At 37.2% G+C, this 14,770-nt stretch overlaps 1 protein-coding gene across 1 annotated transcript in view; it reads left to right on the top strand.

The window, feature by feature from the left end:
* Positions 1-7,450: 7,450 nt before the first annotated feature.
* Positions 7,451-14,770, top strand: part of LOC140164463 (ATPase MORC2-like) — a 54,950-nt gene continuing 47,630 nt past the window's right edge. The window contains exon 1 of the mRNA XM_072187745.1: positions 7,451-7,805. Within this exon, the coding sequence (XP_072043846.1) occupies positions 7,747-7,805 (59 nt within the window). The 5' untranslated portion in view covers positions 7,451-7,746. The remainder of the gene's footprint in view (positions 7,806-14,770) is intronic.

The following is a 14,770-nucleotide window of genomic DNA, read 5'->3' as shown; positions in this document are numbered from 1 at the left end:
TTATTAAACCCCTGGATCCGATTCATGAATTGGCCTGGCATCACCCAGCTTGCACAATACTGACATTTTCCCAGGGGACGGGACTCATTACATTGATTTTCATTATGCCACTATGCACCAATTGGAAAACCTGGTTTTGTCAAGTCACCCAAAGACCCTGTTAATGCTATTGTAACTTTACAATGCATTTCCTTATTTTGAAAGGTATCATGACATATCACATATGCATATCACTTTACTGATTGAGTGCTCCTCCCCTATCAAGGATGCAGATATTATCTGCAGTGCATGCTGTAATGTCAGCACATGTTACAATATTTTGTCATGTATATTTTGTATTAACAAAACTTTATGTAAGACATTAATTATAGCACTAAGGTAAATGATGTAAATAAAAATCTTTATGTTAAGAATACTTTATTATTATGCTTGTTTTTCTTTATGTAATGAAATGATCTGCAGGCCTGTATGCAGGATTTAATTTGGAGGGGTGGGGTGAAGGACTTACAAAGTACACTTTTTTCCAATGAAAATTTCACTTGCAGATTTTGTGTGCAAAAAGTGCCCTTTGGACTTTGCCCCAAAATGTGGATTTTTTGTCGCTCACTACTAGTAGGGGATATACTGAAAAAAATTACAAAAAGTAGGCATAGCTATTTTGGCCCCTCCCCACTGCATTCTAATGTAATTTTTTGTTCCAGTCTGCTTCTTTGCAGTGGCGTGTCCGGGGGGGCTTTGGGTGCTGAATCCCCCGGCACTGGACATCATGATTTGGACCAAGTGGAAACCCTGCTCCTAACCTTTCCAATAGATGGTTTGGTGGAATGCCATATAATGTAGTCTTCCCCACTGGTCATAATCTTCAAATCACCAAAAGACCCCTAGTTTGCTGCTCACCCCCCCCCCAGCACACTACTACTGTAAAAGCCAAAAATTGTGTAAGATATTTTCAAAATTTTGTCAATTGCGCGAGAATTAAATTTTGCGGTGTTGATATTGATACAATAGAAATCTAATGCAAACGGTTATTTTCGCGAGTTTTTATTTTTGCGATTTTATGTCCATTCGCGAAATTCAAAACATCGGCGACATCGAGGGCTTTGGGTGCTGAATCCCCGGCACTGGACATCATGATTTGGACCAAGTGGAAACCCTGCTCCTAACCTTTCCAATAGATGGTTTGGTGGAATGCCATATAATGTAGTCTTCCCCACTGGTCATAATCTTCAAATCACCAAAAGACCCCTAGTTTGCTGCTCACCCCCCAGCACACACTACTACTGTAAAAGCCAAAAATTTTGTAAGATATTTTCAAAATTTTGTCAATTGCGCGAGAATTAAATTTTGCGGTGTTGATATTGATACAATAGAAATCTAATGCAAGCGGTTATTTTCAGCGAGTTTTTATTTTAACGATTTTATGTCCATTCGCGAAATTCAAAACATCGGCGAAATTTTCTACTTTTACAGTAGTAGTTGGGCTCCTTCCCCTTTAGTTTCATAGTAGTCAATTGGTTGGAGTAAACCAACACCAAATGCAATTATGATATTGTGTCCCATGCATGGATAGTCATAATACATGTAACTAGGTTTAGCAAAGATTTGTGTTATCGTCTCTTTCTATAATTTGCTGGAAACATCCCTGGTACATACTCCTTGCATGTACTTCTGTTATCAGAGGTCAGCTGCTTGCCTGGATCAGTTCCTTTGTCTTGGGTCGAGTTCAGTGGGCAGAATGTGGACTGGGTCTCCGTCCTTACTGACATTCCTCAGGGCTGTGTTGTTGGCCCCCTGCGCTCATTTATATGCCAATGATCTAGGCTAGCACTTGACTTCTGGTATTGGGCAATTTGCCTATGATACATTTCTCTATCGTTAAATTAAATACTAATGATGCAAGGGATTTGCAAATGGATCCCCCGAGGTTCTCCTCCAATGATATCGGACCATGGTCTTGGCTATCCACGAAAAAGTTGCTCCCCTAGATGCACCACACAAGGTGTCTAAAAAATGCTCTGGAACGTATTCAGAGGACAGCCACCAGGGCTATTCTCCATCAGAAACATCCTGAGGAGTAAAATGTTTGTTTGGAGCATCTTGACCTCAGTTATTTGTCTCGAAGGCTTACCATGGTGTGATGTCCGTTATGATCCGGGGTTATGACTGTATCCAAATGTCTTAATGTCAACCGTTGCAATGCTATGCCTGCTTTAAATTCTCAGAAAAGTAAGCATCCTGATTACTTAAGTACCTAAATACAGTGGAAACTCTTTAATGCAAAATTTGTTGGGCCACACAATTTAGTTTGTCTTATCAGGATTTTGTCTTTTCCATCACATATTACATACGGATTCAGTGCCAGGGACCTGAAAATCAAGCTTGTCTTATCAGGTTTTTTTTAAATATCTCTCCATCTTCCTTAAAAATAAGTCTTGACCTTCCCGCCACATTAGATATTTATTTGTGCAAAAGTTTTAACTGCTTCAAAATTCAAATCCCACTTGAGAGATTACTTTCAGTCCGTTCATTCCAAATGTAATCCTTGATGCCAATTGTGTTTTGATGTGAAGAAGGGGTGGGGGATGGGCGAAATATTATCTTGATATGTTAGGGGTGTGTTCTACCCTGCAGTGGCGTAGCGTCATAGGGGCACGTGCCCCCTAATCGATCTCAAAATTGAGACAATCCCATAGGAAAATTGCAGAAAAATGGCTTGTGCCCCCCATCAGACCCGGTGCCCCCCCCCAATATGATGACCCACGCTACGCCACTGCTATCCTGCTTGACAAGTGCAATATATTGGCTCTCTAACCCTCTTGTATTTTGGGGCCTCTTGCTTTGTTTTTAAAAATGTTTGTACTTTTAATGTGCTATTAATAAATTTTCTGTGCATACATTGTACAATACTTTTATGACCAGTTTGCAAGGGTGGTCCACACATCTCTCAGATGACAGCTTAAATTGCCACTTTTGCTGGGCTCTGGCAGCCCTTGCTTGGAATGCTGGTATAATTTTGCTTTTATTTGATTGAAAAGCCTAATGAACAATAAATGAATAAATAACGTAGAGCCCCTCCTCCAGCTTTCAGAAAATGAATTGTTAAGGAAATGTGTCTTCAGAATTTCATTTACTGTAGCAGTCTCCTTTTTTGAAGCCATACATTTTTTTTTAAAGAAGCACAACATTACTACAATGTACAAATAAGATAATTACAATACATGTATGCCAGCACAATCAATTATACACTAAAGACACTAAATATTTTAAATATATATTTCTAAATGCTTAATTTTAAGGGATACTAATCAAAGGTCAAAATGGGGAACATGCTCTAACATTGCAAATACAAGTACAATGTATCGAAGTCAAAATCTGGCAACTCAATCTCAAGTCACAATCAGCGGTTTTCTATTGAACATAATAAAGAATCATTCCGGTTAGAGATTAAACCAGAATATTCTTGCTCACCATGATTTTCTACTGTGCTTAATGCCGGGTAAATGCCCGATGCCGCTGATGTTATTTGTATATTTGCCGGTTGTCATCCCCCACATTGCAATTAAAGCTTTCAGAGCTTCAGTACTCCACTGTGGATAACTCGAATACGGAGGCTGTACCGGACAGCATTTTCTACTGGTATTTTTTAATCCCCATACCAGATAAAAAGCCGTTTTTTTACTCCCAATAGAAAAACACTGAATGTGTAATGGTATAAATTAATTTATTCAGATATTTTTGACCAATTTGAAATGGTTAGTCAATCGAAAAAGGGGCACTTATAAGGGAGGTGCACTAATTGGGTAAAATTTTATACGGTATATATTTTGAGTGATGTATCAAAGCTCAGCTTATGATGAGAGTAGTGTCATGTTGGATACCACAGTGGCAGATTCGAATTGCGCAAGCTAACCTTATCCCGCAGGGCATACACACATGCGTGGAGGTGCGATTTGTCCATACGCTGGACACATACTACATGCACCATGTTACTCTCAACGCAAATGAGACAAATAATAGTTCATTTTAACAAGGAAGTTCCCTACTCCAATTCCATAAAAAATACAGTATTATTTTTTTGGAATTAAAAAAATATTATCCTGTTTTGCCAAATGAAACATAGCTAAATCCTACTTAAATCCTTTAGTTTGTTCTAAACAATAAAAGTCAAATTTTAATATTTGGACAATTTCAGGGAAAATATAAATGGGCCAAAAACATGCAATTCTGCATGTTCTCTTACTAAATTCTAAGACTTGGCACAAGTCTAAGCATTCAAAATCTTGATTATAGGTAAGAGTGACCCGAAAATTTTAAATATTTTTGATATTGGTTATGGTCTGGAAAATATCAGAAAATGTGTTTTCCAAAAGTTAGAATGCATTTGTAACTTAAATTAGTCTTTGTACAAGTCTTTGGGCTTGATTGTCACAATATTATATGAAAAACACCCTAAAACCCATGTTTTTGGGCTCTTCCATATATTTCAAAGATTCACCAAATATTATAGAATTTAACTTCCATTGCCAGTTAGAACTAAATGATTAGTATTTAGCTCGATTCATTTGGCAAAACAGGATAATATTTTAGGGAGTACTGTAAAAGTCAATATTTTTGCGAGAAGATATTTTCACGATTTTGTCAATTGCGCGAAAATTAAATTTCGCGGTTTTGATATTGATACAATAGAAACCTAAGGCCAATTACAATTGATCCTTAGTTTCCTGTTTCCCTCGCGCGTCCAAAATCAAGAATGGAAAAATATTTAATTATTTTATTTTTATTTAGGTATTTTCATCATTTAATTGACTTTTTAATTACTTTTATTTGCTAATATCTGTTTTTGATCATCTCAACTTTGATTATGACTATAAAACAAGAACATTGTAGGTTCCCTTATAATATTAATGTAAAAAAATCAATTATAAAGGTAAAATAATTAAATCCGTAGTCTTAGTCAAAATGACCAAATGGACTGTTGTAAATAGTCACGACCACATTTTCAAAATAAAGAAAGTAATAGATAATTAATAATTAATAGATAATTAATAATTAATAATTAAAAGTCGCCTCGTCCTTTATTTTCAAACTTGAAACAGGAAACTAAGAATTAATTGTGAAGGGCCTAATGCAAAAGGTTATTTTCGCGAGTTTTTATTTTCGCGATTTTATGTCCACTCGCGAAAATAAAAACCTCGCGAAAATTTTTACTTTTACAGTAGTCATGTTATTCAGAGTAATCCTACTCTTATTGTTTTTATGGAAAATAATAATGCTACATGAAATTCATTAGAATTCAATTGATAAAAATAAATGATAAACTGGGGGAAAGGGGTACTCAACTTCAGAAATGACCATACCCCTCCCCCATTTTTACGGGTTTGGCTACCCAAAATTTGTATGCATTTTTTGTACCATACTTCTTAGCCCATTTCCCCTGCGAAAGCCGTCTCCCCCAAACAAAGTTGTGTCTACGTCACTGCCTTGATGCACTGAACAGTCTGGTTAATGGTCTGGTTTACTCCTGGGGTTTACTTAGTTAATGTACATGTACTAAAATTTTATATTAAGTTGAACTTTAATCAGTCTTTCCTAACATGTCACATGGAAGTGTAATTAGTGTATCTGCTGGCGAATTCGCTGTTTTTCCTGGATGGACCATTGCGAGACATGTTTCATATGAAGCCTTGCTTTAGTTCCGCCTCAGTGGCTCTTCCAGGGGGCACTCAGCAGAACTTCCTGCAGATTTAACAAAAAAGAATATAATTTTGGTTATAATTATTGCTCTTGAATCGGGATTAGTTCAGCCGTCGGGGATTAAGTCACTCGTTTACAAGATTGATTTTAATATCAGAGACGCAACTTGCCCACCAATGAGTTGACAGTATTAAGCTATGACATGCTTGTAAGCACTTCAGTTGAGGGTTTGTAGTGTACCGGTACTACATTTTCATTGTGAAATGATGGATACAAAAACAAAAATACGGTATGATATTTATTCTATTTTCCCCGGAAAATGACAAAAAAAACACCAAACAAATAAATTGGTGTGGGCAGGGATGAGAAACACATGTTTTTACTTGGCCTTATCAATTTCACACAAACCGCACTAGTACTACAAATGTCATGAATACAATAATTCAGGTCTAGATTGTTAAACAATCCTGATATAAAACTCAAAATATTCTCCCCAATTCCCAGGCAAAATTTAATTTTATTGAAAAGATCTGTGGTAACCAGGCCCATAGCCAGGATTTATCTGGGTTGAAAAAGTGGACTTTTTTTTCTTCAAAATTTGGACCTTTACGGACTGGTGGAAAATTTTGAAAAAGTGTACTTTGTTTTCCAAAATTTGGACCTTTTATGGACCTGCTGGTAACACAAAATCCGGTACATGTACATGTACTATATCGGCCACTGGCAGTGCTCAATATAGACTCTGAATGCAGTGCTGCATAGTCCGAGGTGCTCTGACGATAACACTCCGATCGCCAGGCAATCTACGTTGTAGCATGGTTGTAGTAGGCCAGTGGGACAACGAAAACGCTACGTGAACGAGCTACTCGGACTACATACATGATCATTTATTTATGTACTACATTGTATATCCATACAACAATTGAACAAAATAATGATGTTCCTTTGTTGTGTTGCGCCAGCTTGAGTTGAACGGCTAGCTAGCAATAGCATGCACAGTGCAGCGTTCAGTGCATATGAAATGCGACATTGAACTGCAATAAACACGCATACATAGCTTGTTGTGAACATGGTAAATACGAAATAGCAATTAATTTTATGCAGTAATACTGAAGCTACGTAAATGTCATGAATGTATGATATTAAATTCAGTCGTCAATCATGTCAATGACAATGTAGGCTATCATCAATTCAATTGTGTGCTGCTTGTTTTTCTCTCATCTTCTCTGGTTTTCCGTGTCCCCGGTCCGTCAGTTTTACTGCATTAATAATAAACAGCATTCACAAATCATACAATTGAAGCTATCTGTGAAGGTATCGTGTAAAAATTACCACAATAATACTACTCACATTCCCAAATAAATTATCCTCAAGACTATAATAGCATAAAATGTAAAGCCAGAGCACAGCGTTTGCAGTACTTCCTGCTTTCGTCAGATCATCTCGATAGTGAATAGCGCAAAGATATCATTGGCGTGGGGTCACGGTAGTCAGGCAATACTGACCCGACTAATTAACATAAATTTGATACGCCGAAAGCAACGTGTTAAAACATTGTTGGTATGAAAATAGATTAAAAAATAATATAAAAAATATCATATGGTCATCAGTCAGTATATTATTTTGTGTCATTTAAATAAATTACAAGTATTTTGTAACGTTACTTACAGCTCGCAACCTTTCCGCGTTATTTTATTTGTTGGAGGAATACATACGAATGGCATAAATAGTGATTCGCCCATTTAACCACGCTTTTATTTTTCGAGGTGGCATGCATACACGAGAGCTGCCTTCTGCCACTTGCCAAGTGGACGTACCAGAATGTTCTCGTCAAGTAATGAGTGAAATTCGGGGTGAAATTAACACTGCATGTTCGATTTTTAACTACCTTTACGTTAACACACTCTTTGTTGAGACGAAAGTGTGCAATTTATTGCGTGACAAGACTGAGTTTTGAATCTACAAGACGGTAAATTGACATCGAGCTCGACCTATTTGTATCTCTTCGAGGTGAAGTCATTGTCCGTGTGTAACGAAAGGGCGGGAAGGAAGATGGCGTACCAAGGTCTGCGTCGAGCTGTACTGAACTTTGATTATCTTCATACCAATTCGTGAGTTTCTGCCGTCGTTTGCAGATTCTTATATAGTATACACATTGCTGTACAAAGTTCAATATCTATATTGCCCCTTGAGTGATCGATCATAGAGGAATTTTGTTATTTTGTTCGATATTTTGAGAGTTTATAAAAGGGCGAATGTATTTATGAAAGAGGAAGTAGTTCGTTTACGGACCACCATTTTTCCAGGGTAGGGATATTGGCGTCATATTGCTGATACATGTCACGTGACAGGGGGCATGTTAGCCGAGTGCATGGTGTAGTACTAGTACGTTGCGTCGGTTGCCACTTGCATAGCCTGCTGGTGACGTCATTTAATACAGCTGACAGCATAATGAAAGATGAATTTTGGATTTACAGCTATTTACAAAATAGTGCACTATATAAAATGCAATCACGTTTCAATTTCACATAGTTCTCAATCTGAATATTAAACAGACTGGCTATGAAATAAATGTATGAAAGACAAATTTGCTAAACTCTTGTTCTTATGAGTTGTATTTTGCCTAGATATTTAGACTGCACTTACAGAACTCTTTAGTCCTGTGAGTTTATTCATTCATATGTTTGCCATTTAATTGATTTAAATCATGACTACTTTATAGTTACAATTAAATAGGATTTGTTTACAAGTATACATGTAGATGTTTATCGTTTGAATATTTTCATGACCACTCAACCACTGATAAGTAAGGCCTGTGATTGAATGTGTGGAGTCTCTCATGCATGACATATTTTATGTCACCTTTCACAGCAGCTTGTGTGGCATGGTTTTGAAATCTGTGATCAGCTACGCTGCATGGCATGGAATATTGAATCATGATGTCTTGATGGACTAAGTATCTACCAGGTGTACAAGTTGATCATAACAGATTCATCATACATATGTAAACCTACATTATCTGAGCCAGGAGGAGTGTACGACTCAATTCAGATCATTTGGACTCTTATTAGAACCGTACAGAAAACCCTGAAATTATGACAGTAGTTTTGCAATACCAGAAAGTTATGTGCTTTATGACCCCCCCTATAATTTGTTTTTATCATCTTTAATCAATTATGTTTTTGGACTTTGACATGTTGTTGGTAGAGCTGGTTCCCGAGCTGGTTTATGTAATTTTGGGCCAGATGCAAATGAGCCAATTTACATGCATATTATGATGTAAATCGGAAATATCACCTGATGCAATGGTCAATTTGAAGCTTGAACCTACATTTTGTACCCACCTCAAGCCTCTACATATTATCAATGTCGATGAGGCCAAAAAAAAGTTTGCTTGCCCTCCACCGACCGACCAAAAATTGCCAAAAATCAGGGTTGGCCCTTTCAAATTTTTTAATTTTTAGTTTATAATTTTAATAGTTTTTAATTACTTTTTCTGGATGTAAATTTCCTTTTAAAGCTAAATTTGGCCAACAACATTTTGTTAAGAAGAAAACCATTACTCATTACTGTAAACTCATAAAACATTTCATAACTATCCATTCCTGCATCCATATCTCCAATAAACTTTGTGTCTTAGGCTGCGATCACATAGAAGTATACGGTATTAAGCTATACAAAATACGCTCATTCGATCAGGCTGAGTTCACATAGGAGTATACTATGTGAATGCAGCCTGATCGAATGAGCGTATTTGGTATAGCGAATACCGTATATACTTCTATGTGATCGCAGCCTTATGACTGCAAGTATTTAGTCACCCTAATTGAATCCATTTCTATGGTGTGTGTCATGGGTATTGTTTATCTTCCCACATGACCAATGCTCATTGCCGTGGCCTATACAGTAGTGTGTCATGTAAAGAAAAAGAAAAAATATTTTTCTGACCTACCAACCCACTCCAAAAATCCAGGGCAAGCAAAATGGAGGGCAAGGAAACATTTTTTGGCCTAATTGAGGTATGACTTCAATCATCGGCATCGAATCGGAACTTATCGAAGTAGGTATATGTTGAGGTGGGTACATGTAGGTTTAGCTTCAAATTGACGCTTGAGTATGGTGATATATATTTCTGATACCTTATAAATTAGCTCATATGCCTATATCTGGCCCCACCACCCAAAAAAATATATATTTATAAATATACTGCCAAATTCAAGTTAGTTTTTTAATCTTGTGGTGGCAGTAATGGAGTGTTGACATACAAATTATCTAATAGTAATTTATGCATTTACAATAATTATTAATAATATGGTCACATGTCATGAATTGGTCATCTTTTGTGTAACATTAAATGATAAAAATATCACCAATTTTGATTCACTTCCAACACAACTTTTAATGAATACATTTTAGACCATTATAAGTATATATTTCTGGAAAGCTTATATTACAAGGATGCCAAATCAACAAAGTATAACATCATAATACAGGGTGGGTAAGAAATAAACAGGGTGGAACATCAACAAAATTAGCATCTTTCTTGTCATGGTAAACCCCATATTTTCTTTTTCTGAAAGCTGTAGCTCAAAATAAATATGGATTCAAACAAGTTAGGAAGAAAAAGTTTGGTATCTCTTGCGTTAAACATACAGGGTGGTCAATAATTTTACAATTTGTATGACATTATCAATCAAAACTTTTTTCCTCCATGTCTGGCACTAAAACTAATACTAGTAGCATAATTGAATTCCTCATCAAATTTCCTTTAAAATATGTGTACTTTTGAATAAGTAGGGTGTCTCAGGCAATAGATAGGCCATTTAGAAATTTTCGGAGCATTACGTGCACACTTTGTACAGTAACATAGGGAAAACTGTCTTAATTTAGTTACATCTTTTGTTACAGTTGATCTACTATGACTCCCTATGAGGTAGATCTACAGTCCAGGATGATATATGTGCAATTTGTGGTCCATGTTAGTTGTACTTGTTAAGATACAAAGGTTTGAAGTTTGCCATATTTTCACAATTTTGTGTACAATCCTATGGGGCTCACCCGCCCCGGCCCCTCCATTGACACATGTTACACATTGAAGTATAACTCTCAAAGTAGTTGTCCAATTGACTTGGTTTTTTTTGTATTTGATAAAGAACATAATTATCTACAAAATGACACCAAACTTTCTACAATAGGTATTACTTTTAGAATAAACCAAACTTGAAGTGAGAAGAAGAGTTTTCATGTTACGGCCCCTCCATTTTTGGGTGACCTATTTGTGACATGCGACCATATGGCAAAAATGACATATTTTGTACGAGTCCTGAGTTTACTATAATTTAAGTTGCCCATCAATTATAAAAACATTCATTTTGACAATACTGCATTTCTGCAGCAACAAACATTGAGACGAATGATAAAGCCTGAACAAAGATCAATCATTGAGTGGTAAATTGCAGTCTAGAACCGAAACTTGAAACAGAAAATCAATGCAACATCTGACGCAACAGATGTTGGGCTAAGGCCATCTTAATTAAATCAAGTGTCTTAAAGCTGCCGTGCGCGTTTAGTAAACCATGCGTATAGTCCTCTTTGAAAATCATTTTTTTGTGTTTTTTGTTTGTTTTTTTAAAATAAATTTTGGACAAGAAAATAAAAAAAGAGAAGCCTTTGGTGCGAAAGGTCCTGGGTTCAATTCCCCACGGGACCAAAAAAAATCTCCGCTCTCCCTGTGGTTCATCTGGTAATGGCGGGGCAGATGATCCATGATTATAGGCGGTTCCGATCAGGGTAACTCCCGATTGTTGGCTACACTTGCCTGTCCTGTAAAAATACCCCGACCAGCTATCTACGGCGACCCCCTTCGTTCACCAGGTCACTTGTGCCTGGCCGAAGTTTCGTCAGCCTTATCTCCTAGATTTCAGGTAATGCCTATCTATATGCCCAACATAAAAAAAAGAAAGAATAGTTTGTAGCAGTGGTTTTATTTGTCTACTATTCCAATATTTGCAACATTAGATACGTTTTGCACAAAATGCTTGTCCGAAATCCTGTACTGACACACACACCCCTGTGCGTGTTTGCCGCCAACCGAGGACAATGTCTATCTGAACGCAGACATGTGTATCATGTTTTCATCGCCTAACCGTGGACTAAAATGGCGGATCTTTTTGTGTCTAATACAAAACAGAATTTTATTCATCAACTGCTGTAGTTTTTACACGTATGGTCTGCGGTTTTGACCAAATATCACTATAATGCATTAAGCATGCATTTGAGGTCTTTTGCAGCAGTTTGAGACTGCGGGCCGACTGTCCTCTGTCGGAAGTAAGTCCGCAGTTAGGGTGAAAAATCTTGTGTTTGCCGGCAAGCGCGTACACGCACACACACACCCCACACACAAATACAATAAAAAACAAACCGCATTCTGCATTAGGTTTTCATTTCTCGCAAGCAAGTCCTACTCTCATCACATTTTGCACCTCAAAATATGCCTATTGCATTCAACATCATAATACTAATCATGGCGTGTCCATCCCTCTGTCCGCGTGCTCGCGGTGCGCTATCGCGTAGTGCGCGGAGTACCCACGGGCGCAGTGCGAGCATCGGAAGAAAGCATTACAGTGTGGTTAATCCTGCAGGTGCATCTCATCGGATCAATAGGCCTATTTTCAAAACGGCACACGTGCAGAGGCCTATAAATAGGCCTATCACGAGAACCGCCTGACCCGAGAACCGCGAAATCTAGTTTAAAATAATAATAGGGAGCAAGTGATGCAGCTTTTTCACCTACATGTATTCTACTGTCATGAAATACCCAAATAATGGCCAAAATAAGCAAACCAATGAATAGATAACATCTTATTGAGGGTAACTAGACTCATTGCATAATGTGAACAGAAATTGATTGACCCGCACACATCAGTTACATGCACAGCTAGAAAACTAGATGCATTTGTGATGTAAAACCCCTTTAAATTGAGCCATATTCAGCCAGAGCAAGTCAATTTCAAGGGGTTGTGCTAAGGTGCTTTGCTATGACTCATCTATTTCACCCAATAACCCTTGAATTTCACCAAAAGACCCCTGAATTTCATCCAGTTATCCTTGGATTTCACCCAATGACCCAGCGACCCTTTGTTTTTTTCACCCTAATGAAAGTTAGAATAATTCACAGGTGCCTTATTACATTCAGGTAGAATACAATATGTGACTGGACGCGGCGAATCAGCCGTAAAGTCGGCCCTGTCAATTTTGTTTTATTTCGTGTTTAGAAAACATATACCATAAGCTTTAAAATGGTATATCATTTGACTTCTAACGATATCCAAAAGCGGGGTTATGATTTGTTGAACTCTGTTCCTTCGACAAAATTGTATTTTTTATCGGTTCTACGTGTGTCTCTTTTTCTACATTTCTGGAAATAAATATCCAACAGTCATAATTGGCGGTCATTTCAAATCATCCCCAAGTCAACGAGGTTCAGAAATATCCTCTCATTGTTCATTGTTGATTATATACATACCTAGACAAAATACAATACTTTGTTATCTACCACTTGAACAGGATTTAGCCAAAGCAAACAAAGACAAGAACTATTCTATAGAAATAGGTAGAAGCTTATTATCCTCTTCAGCAGTAGTATTATTGATTAATTTAAACAGCGTTTGATAAGATACTTGTCGCAACGAATTGATACACCTATGAATACGACCTTCACATACATTAACTCAGAATACAATTTGCCGAGTTTACGGCTGATTCGCCGCGTCCACTCACATATTGTATAGGGTCTATCCATAGACCAACTATGACCCTGTTTAGGACATTGGTGCTCCACTTTTTCACACAATAACCTTTGACATTCATGTACTCAGCCCAGGACAATGATGACCCTTCTTTTTCACCCAATGACCGTTCTGTTTCACCCAATGACCTTTGTTGTCCACTTAGTGACCCTTGACCATTATTGGACCCTTGGATTCCCCCCCCTAACCCTTGGATTCCATCCAATAACCCTTGGATTTCACCCAATGACCTTTGGCTTTCAAACAATGACCTTGTTCTTTACAATGAGTCAATGATGCTTATTTTTACCCACAGATCTTCGTATAGGGGGGGGGGGAAGAAAGGAAGAGTGTTGCGCGGTACTGGTAACTAGTACAGAACAGATTTTAGTTTTCTCATCATGTAACTTATTCACATAAGCACTCGCTACCTCTCAATCTGTGCCTGTAATTTTCAACCAAATTTATTTTTGTACCCTAGACTTCTGGCTTTCACGCTTTTCATCTATGATCTACCTCCTGCCGTTTCTTGTGGGTAGGGACACTCAATTCCGCACCCACCCCTGCACTGCTAATGGGGGCGAGACGGCTGCTACGCAACGGCTTGTTTTTGGAAAATCCTAGATCTGCCTTATTCAAATAACCCTAGTTTTTCACTCATTGATCCAGGTTGTTTTTCACCAAATGACCATTGATTTCCAGCCACGTTCACAAGGTTGTTTTTCACCCAATAACTCATGTTTACTGGACCTAATGTCCTGTGTTATTAATCATTTTAGTATCACACATGCACAGTTCTTATGATGCAAATTTGTTTTTCCCCATATAAGTTACTTGCCTGTCTTTTGAATTTGTGATTAGATTTGGCCATGCGTTTTCCACTAGTACACCAATAGGGTGGAGCAGTACTTTTGTGCAAGATTTTTTGTGCTAATAATTATTATTTTTAAGTCAAGGGTGTCAGCTACCTAGACAAATTACCTATCAATTTAAAGCTTTTGATGAGACCTTTGTATTGATACCATGACATTTTATGTAGCATTTACCATTCTCAAGTTATTTTGATTTGAGTGAAAAATTGACAGGGTGGAGCCAAGGATTGATATGGAGGATTGATATGTAAATTTAACTAAAAATGTCAAAAAAATGGGGGTATATTGATATATTTGCTTCTTTTAATTGGTTTTATGTTGTAAAGACTTAAGAACAATTATTTAGAAACTAAAAAAGGTAACTCTGTCCTAAAATTTAGTGAATTTCTAGTGCAAATCACTTGATTACAGAAAATA

This window comes from Amphiura filiformis, chromosome 11 (genome assembly GCF_039555335.1).
Source record: "Amphiura filiformis chromosome 11, Afil_fr2py, whole genome shotgun sequence".
Taxonomy (NCBI): Eukaryota; Metazoa; Echinodermata; class Ophiuroidea; order Amphilepidida; family Amphiuridae; genus Amphiura; species Amphiura filiformis.
The sequence above is the reverse complement of the archived record's forward strand: the minus strand, read 5'-3'. Positions and strand labels throughout refer to the sequence as shown.